The sequence below is a fragment of the Leucopleurus acutus genome (genome assembly GCF_964270905.1).
Source record: "Leucopleurus acutus genome assembly, chromosome: 2".
In the NCBI taxonomy this organism is placed as follows: domain Eukaryota; kingdom Metazoa; phylum Chordata; class Mammalia; order Artiodactyla; family Delphinidae; genus Leucopleurus; species Leucopleurus acutus.
Window position 1 is genome coordinate 160517089 of NC_139143.1, and position 8060 is coordinate 160525148.

Consider the following 8060-nt stretch of genomic DNA (forward strand, 5'->3'; position numbering starts at 1 on the left):
CAACAAAATCAGCACTCTGTCATTTCATATTCTAATACTTACTGAGCACCTACAATCATATTTTATTGATCCTCAGACTCATGAATTCTTTTTACACCTTAATTTTTCCAAAGTCAGAATCGTCTTATAACGATAACACAGTCGGCCTTCTATATCCACTAGTTCCACATCTAGCTGTTGGCAGGAAACCTCAGTTCCTTGCCATGTGGGCCTCTCCACTAGGGCTGCTTGAGTGTCTTCATGGCTTGTCAGCTAACTTTCCCAGAACAAATGATTCAAGAGTGAGAGCAAGGAGAAACCCACAATATCTTCTATGACCTAGTCTTGAAAATGACACTGTCACTTCTGCTATATATCCTATTTGTCAGAAGTGAGTCACTATGTCCATCCCACATTTAAGGAGAGGGGAATTTGAGGCAGTCTCTTAAACAATTTGTGGAAATTTTTGGAAACCACTACAATTAAATGGAGTAGTCAAGAGGAGGGTAATATCTGAGCAAAGACTCAAAGGAGGTGAGGGAATTAGACATGCAGATACGGGGTGAGGGAGCAGATTGTTCTGCCAGAGGGGAGACCTGGAGCTGTTGTGGCAGGAGCTTACCTGGCATGCTGGTAAAGAAGAAAGAGAGAGTGACACTAGGAGGAAACTAGTGGCACTGCCACTCTTCTTTCCTCCATTACTAGCTGTGTGACCTTGGGCAAGTCACTTCTCTGTGAAATGGGAATGATAGTAAGTACTCACAGGTTGATTATGAGGTTTAAATAAAATGCTACATGTAGGGACTTCCCTGGCAGTGCAGTGGATAAGACTCCGCACTCCCAATACAGGGTGCCTGGCTTCCATCCCTGGTCCGGGAACTAGATCCTGCATGTATGACGCAACTAAGAAGCCCTGGAGCCGCAACAAAGAAGCCCATCTGCCACAACTAAGACCCGGCACAACCAAATAAATAAATAAATATTTTTTAAAAAATACTACACGTAAGGCATCCAGCTCATGTCTGGTACATAGTAAACACTCAATAAATATTAGCTAATACTATTCTTGTTATGATCTGGTGCAGTAGCCTCATTCTCATCATCCAAGCATCTAGTACAGTGGTGCAAGTCACCCTCTAGGGGCTCCTGGAGGACATGGCCCTTAGGGCATCTGTAGAAATAGCTCCCCTGCTCTACAGCCTTGAGGAAAAGCTGCAGAAGAGATGAACTTTGCCTGCCAGTCAAAGCCTGGAGCTCAGGTCTCAGAGCAGCCTCCAGGGTTAAATGCCAAGTCTGCCAAGCTGCTCGGCGGGGTTGAGGACCCTGCTCAGCCAGGGACTGGGGAGCCAGCTCACAGGTTCTAGAGCGAGGTCTTCCCTAGGTACCACTCCTGAGCCCTCCAGTCTCAGGCAATCTTCGTCTCGGGTGCTAGAAATGGGGCTGTCCGCAAGAGTAAAACCCCAAAGTTCTTGCCAACCAGAACCTGGGGTCTTTGAAACAAGTTGAAGCCACTTGGAGTGGATCTTTCTATAACTCCTCAAGAAGAAGGACTGGACACAAGGAAGAAGAGGGAAGAATTGCATTCTCACTTGGTGACACAAGATGGTCCCTAGGAGCTACTAGTTCCTTCTACTGGTGACCACTGACCAGTGCCCAAGTGGGTCAAGGATTAATGTGGCCCTGTCAACTCATGCCAGGTAGACTCAAGGGCTTTTCCCCCTGCTCCCCACCATGGGCTCATGAAGACATGGCTTGGGGTGAAAGCAGCTTGGATCAGTGGGGACTCCAGGACTACAAATGTCCCTTCCAGCCCCTTTTCCACCACACACACCTTGTGACCTTGGCCAACTTCCTGAGTTATTTTCTGTGCTTCAGTTTTCTTCTTTGTCAAAAAAGATAATAATTTTCACTCTGCCTAATCTATTCATTCAATGAATAATTAAGTCCCTCCTATGTGCCAAGCACCATTCTAATGCCTTAGAAATACGGTGCAGAAAAAGAGATGCAAGGCCTCTGCTCTCAGGGAGAGGGAGAGAGTCTTTGAAATAATGCCAAGTGGTGGTAGGTGCTGAAAAGAAGAGCAGAACAGGGTGAGGAAATAGAGTGGGATAGAGGTGGTCAGGGAAGGTCCCTCTGAGGGGGGACATTTAGAAGGAGATCAGAACCAAGGGAAGGAGTGAATCATGTGGATGTCTGAGGGAACAGCATCCCAGGCAGAGGGAACAGCATGAGTCCCGAGAGACGAATGTGCCTGGGCGGTCCAAGCAGAGCAAGGAAGCAATTCATGGAAGTGCTAGAAAGATACCAGGTTCAACCAGTGCAGTGCTTTCACAGCATAAATTAGATCACGTCACTCCCCTGCCAAAGTCCTTACAGGGCCTAACAGGGCCCTTTCAAGGCTTCACGTGGTCTTCTTCCCTCTGGCCTCTTTGACCTCCCCCAAACCAAGCTTCCTCTGCTCCAGCCACCCTCTCTCCTGGCTGTAGCTCACACCTGCCTCCAGGATTTACCCTAACTCACAGGTTCAGAATCACCTGCAGGGCAGATTAAAATGCAGGTGACTGGGCCCCAGCCATTTCTGATTCAGGTCTGGGGTGGGGCCCCAGATGTGCATTTCTAACAAGGTCCCTGGTGATGCTGATGCCTCAGTCCCTGGTACGACAGCTTTAGCAGTACACTCCAGTTGTCCCCTCTGCTGGGACCAGTTTGCCCCAGACACCGCGTGGCTACTGCCCTCTCCTCCTCCAAGTCTTTGCTCAAACCTTGTGGCCTCAGTGAGGCCCACCCTGACCATTCTGTGCAGTACTGCACACTGCCCCCCTGTACCCCCAATCTCCTCCCTAATCTGTTTTTCCTTTCTTCCATAGTGTCTACCACTTTCTAACATGTGAATAACTATTTTACTTAGTTTGATGTTAACTATATGTCCCCAAGTACCCAAGAGTGGTTCTAACCCAGATCCCATGAACCCCTGAGGACCCCCTGGATCCTCCAGGGATCAGCTAACTGCCAAATTCCTATGCAATAGTTTGTGACCACGATGTCTGTAGTGCCAACCTAAAACAATAAAACAGCCAGTCATTTTACCAGCAAAACAACTTTATTCAGGAGTAGCAAAGAATTGTAATTTGGGACATACAACTACGGTGAACCACACACAAGTCCAGGTAAAGCAATGGAGAGGAAACTCTTTTATAGAGGAGGAGGGAAGTTGGAAGTGTTGTTATAAACAAAAAATCCATTGGAGGAAACTAGGAGTTTGAAGTAGAGTGACTTTTCATTGGCTGACTTGTGACAGTCTCTCATTGGCTGAGCTGTTAGCAGGCAAGGAGAAAAATCTTTCTTCCTCTACTGGAAAGTAGCGTCACTTCCTGCTGGAGATGCAAGGTAGGTCTCTTCCTGTTAGGATCTGTATTGATGCCCCAGTGGCACCTTTGTGAGAGCTCCCCCTTCTGGGCTCCCAACTCCATTTCAGTGAGGTTTCCCTCTATTAATTTTCAGTCAGTAGCTTTCATTAGATTCTCAAAGACTTACTTGATCCCCAAAGCTTGAAAACCTCTTGTAGATCAATATCTGGCATAGAATACGTGCTCAGTAATACTTGTTGACTAAATTAAAGACCTTTTAAAACATTATTCTCACACACACACACACACACACACACACACACACACACACACACCCCACATTTTTTTGAAAAAGGAAAACTCTTCAGTGGCACATTGGCTCCCAAATGTTGGTGTCCTTAGACAACTATGTCAGAATGACAGGGTTGCTTTGTAAAAATACAAATTTATGATTCAAAATACTCTCAGAGAGTCTGAGTCAGGGGTTTGGGTGGGGCCAGAAATTCAGTATTTTGCAAAGCCTCCTGCTTCCCTCCCACCTCCACCCCTCCAGGTGAGTCTGAGGTGCAGCCAGGTTTAGGAATTTCTGTGTGAACTCTTTACTGGAGAGGGACTCAGGAGACTCAGTTCCCATGTGCAGCTTTTATACTTTGCAAAAAATGTGATCACACCCATGGTCACTTGTGACCTTCTCACAAGCTCTCAGGTGACCCGGCAGGGACTCCAATCTCCCTTTCACTGAGTAGAAAGCTGAGGCCCTGGGGAACCAAGTGACATCCCCTCGTGACACCCAACGGTCATACTGCCTGTGGGTGGTAGAGATACAATTAGAACTTGGGCCCCTGGACTCTCACTCTAGGGTTCTCCCCTCTGCACAAACTGGATAAACCCAGGTTCCAGGAAATCCCAAGGACACTACCAGGGGAGGAGAGCCAGAGAAGGGAGGGGCAGAGTGGCAAACACGTGGAGGGTACAGTTCAGGAAGTTGTCTCTTGGCCACCAGGAAAGACTCCAGCTGCTCTAAGGACACAGGCATTCACATGCTAACTCTGCTTGTGTATGACCCCAAGACACTCACTTTCCCCTTTATGTGCCTCAGTCTCCTTATCTGCAAAATGGGGCTGATATCCATGCCCTGCCTCCAGTAAGATGCTCGTAGAATATACAGCGCTCTAACACCCAAGTTATAACTATTCTTATCAAGGGAAGGTGCAACATCCCCCACTCAGAAGATCTCTAGGGACAGAAGTAAACCCAGCCTTTCATTCATTTGAGGTACATTTTTGAGCACCTACCACACACCAGGCATTGTGCTGGACACTGTGCACGCATCAACTCATTTAACCCTCACCACAAGCCGGTGGGATTGGTGCTGTCGTTGTCCTGTTTTGCAGAGGAAAAAACTGAAGCTCAGGGGAATGAGTTGCAATCCATTCCATCGTCTGTTCATTCATCCAACTTTTACTGAAAACCTGCTCTGGGCCAGGCTCTGGGCTACGTGCTGAGGACATGAAGATGAACAAGTCCTTCAGGAAACAAGCCCATAAATTACTTTAATAACAACTCAGTGCATGCTTCCACCGACAAGGGAGTGGGAGCCGGAGGAGGAGCAACTGGCTCTCCTGGGATTATGCGGATGGACAGCTGATCTTCCGCGACCCTGCACCACCAAGGTGCCTGTGCCCTGTGTAGAGGTAGCAATCAAAAGGCCTGGGTTCGAGTCTCGCTTCTGTCAAGGCTTTACTGTGTATTCCCAGGTAACCCCTTCTGCCGCTAAGCCTTGCCAGTTTTCTTAATCTGGAAAATTAAGAGGTTAAGAGGTTGGGCTTGTGATCCTGCAGTTCTGGGGGCCTAAACCTCTGGCCCCCCTACTCCACCTTCTGGTCCGTGCAGGCTTGGCCCCAGTCAGCCCCAAGACTAAGCGTAGGGCAGCCAAGACCAGACCATTTGAAAAGCGCCAAACACCCCGCTCCCAGACACAGCTCAAAGCCGGAGGCGCCGGCCTGAGGCCCAAAGGGCGGAGCTCTGACAGGGGCGGGGTTGAGGCCTCCTGGAGGGGCGGCGCGGCCCGCCCAGGAGCGTCTCATCCAGCCAATGAGCGCCCTGGACGGGGGCAGCCCCGCCTCTGGATATAAGAGGGCGCCGAGGCCGGGGGCACGACGCGGAGGTCTAGCAGCCCGACTGTGTAGGTGTGTAGGGTCATTTCAGCCCTGAGCTGGGGTGCACAAGAGCTCTGAGTTCGGTGTGTCCTGGGCTGCACAGGAGCAGGGGTCGGGTTCGGTTTTCCTTTGCCCGGCTGAAGTGCGGAGAAGGCAAGGGGCTCGGATCCCTCGCTGCAGAGGAACAGCTGGCCGGGACCCGGGGACGCCCGCCCTGACCATCGGCCCGCCGCCGCCGCTGCCGGCAGTCGGCCCGCCGTCATGGCCGACCACCTGATGCTCGCCGAGGGCTACAGCCTGGTGCCGAGGCCGCCGCCTGCCGCGCCCGCCCATGGCCCTCACGCGCTTCGGACGCTGCAGCCCTACTCGGGCCCGGGCCTGGACAGTGGGTTGCGGCCGCGGGGGGCTCCGCTGGGCCCGCCGCCGCCTCCACCGGGGGCCCTGGCGTACGGGGCCTTCGGGCCGCCGCCTGCCTTCCAGCCCTTTCCGGCCGTGCCACCGCCGGCCGCTGGCAGCGCGCACCTGCGGCCCGTGGCGACGCTGTACCCTGGCCGCGCCACCGCGCCCCCCGGCGCCTCGGGAGGACCTCCGGGCCCGCAGCCGGTGCCAGGCGCCCCGGCCCCGCCACTGCCGCCGCCCGCGCACGCCCTGGGAGGCATGGACGCCGAACTCATCGACGAGGAGGCGCTGACGTCGCTGGAGCTGGAGCTCGGGCTGCACCGCGTGCGCGATCTGCCCGAGCTCTTCCTGGGCCAGAGCGAGTTCGACTGCTTCTCGGACTTGGGGTCGGCGCAGCCCGCCGGCTCGGTGAGCTGCTGAGCGAGGCCGGGCGCCTGCCTGCGTGCCCGAGAGAAGGAGGCGGGCCTGCCCGCCGGACTCCGCACCCAGCGCCTGGACCCCGCACGCACCCTCCGTGAGGGTGGAGGCAGCAGTTAGTGCACCAGAGCCGACGCCGGGCTGGGACGCCTGGCCTCACTCCAGGCCCTGCCTCCTGCAGAATGACAGTTTGGGTTCATCTCTGCCCCGGAGCCTCAGCGGTAAAGTGAAGGGGACTGGACGCCCCCTTCCGGACTCCCAGTTCTTAGATTCTGTGTCCTCTCCTCTCGGACCCTCCCCCGCCCCAACCCCCAATCTGAGCCATCCCAGGCCTCTGCCTGATTCCCCCTTTCCTTGTGCAAACCACTGTGGTAACTGGGTGCCTGGAGCCGCCCACCCGCCAGGACCCCACCCCGCTGTCTGGGCCCTGAGGTCGCTGGGCCTCCCGCCCTGGGGAGGGGCAGAATGTACAGTCCTCACCCCTGCGGAGTGGAGCAATACCCCATCTGACCTCCAGCACCACAATAAAACTGGGTCACTTTCCAGTCTGGTGTTTTCATTTCCTTATAACTCCAGCTATATTTGGCTTCTAGAGTCCTGAGGCTGTTGGAGGCCCTGGGTGGGATGGAGGACACAGCCCCTGGCAGTGGTCAGGAGAGGAAACTGACAGTTTCTTTCGAAAATATCTGCGAGTTGTGCAATTGTTCTGTCATAATCTGGAAGGCAGAGGCTGCCGCCACTGCGTGGCAAGGTAACCCAAAGTCACCACAGGCGGACTTCCCGGCCCCTGGGAGGGGTGAGGGGAGCTTGGGGGTGCTGCCCTCACTGTTTGCTCCGCATGGAGGCTAGAGGGCAGCGGGGTGTACCTGAGGGTTCAGGTTCTGGCTTTGAACCAGAGCTCTCTCTCTTGTTCAAGACACCATCCATTGAGATTTCTGAAGCCATTTCCTCAGAGACAGATGGGCCCGGTCTTAGGTGGTTGTGAGGATCCCATGCAATGTGAGGCCCTCAGCACAGTGCAGGACACCCAGGCAGCCCTCAGTAAACGATAATGATGATTACTCTACAATAATAATCACGCCCTCGAGGAGTCACAGTCCAAGTGGGAGTAGGGGGCGACAGGCCTGGAAATCAGCTCATCTTGGTACAAGAGCGGGATGAGGACTAAAACATAGGTAGGATGGCCCAGTGGGCAAACCCAGAGGAGGACGTGGTTTCAGCTGGTGCAAGGGGTCAGGCCAGTTCAGGTTTCAGGCTGCCAGTGGTATTTGATGTGGTGAGAAGAGCCTTGAATGGTGAGTACGTCTTTAGGACTTGGAGAAGATGGCATGCAAGTGGAGAGCCCACTCAAAGGCAGGGAGGCACACAAGTTCAGGGCCTGTACGGGAAGGCACGGGGTCTCTAGAAAGGTCTATTGGCTTTACGGGGACTTTGGGAGGTAGGCACAGTCCCTGTTCTACAGACGAAGGATGTGGTGCTGGCCCAGACCTGGTAGCATGAGCTCTTGGCCACCCTCTGCTATTGCCTCTCTCTGGAAAGATCCCTAGGTGCTTCAGGGGTGTGGAAGAAAGGCAGGAAGAGAGGAATGGAAAGCATGGAGGAGAGGCTGAGGACCAGGGCAAAACAAGGCAGTGGGACTGGAGAGGAGAGAATGAATTCCAGAGACTCTGTGGAGAGGAACATGGAGCTGTGACCTTCTGTGCCCCATGGTTGGCCTCACCCTCATGCCGAGCTTGTTGGCATGCCTTTCCTCCAAGCC

The 8060-nt window shown here is 53.5% G+C and overlaps 1 protein-coding gene across 1 annotated transcript; it reads left to right on the plus strand.

The window, feature by feature from the left end:
- The first annotated feature begins 5529 nt into the window (after positions 1-5529).
- On the plus strand, positions 5530-6765 carry CITED4 (Cbp/p300 interacting transactivator with Glu/Asp rich carboxy-terminal domain 4). The gene has a single exon (XM_082832519.1). It carries the CDS (start codon positions 5747-5749, stop codon positions 6302-6304), a length of 558 nt encoding a protein of 185 aa, XP_082688645.1. The 5' UTR covers positions 5530-5746; the 3' UTR covers positions 6305-6765.
- The last annotated feature ends 1295 nt before the right edge of the window (positions 6766-8060 follow it).

What these genes read in the sequence shown, in the direction of transcription:
- CITED4 (XM_082832519.1), top strand. Translation starts at nt 5,747, where the DNA reads ATGGCCGACCACCTGATGCTCGCCGAGGGCTACAGCCTGGTGCCGAGG.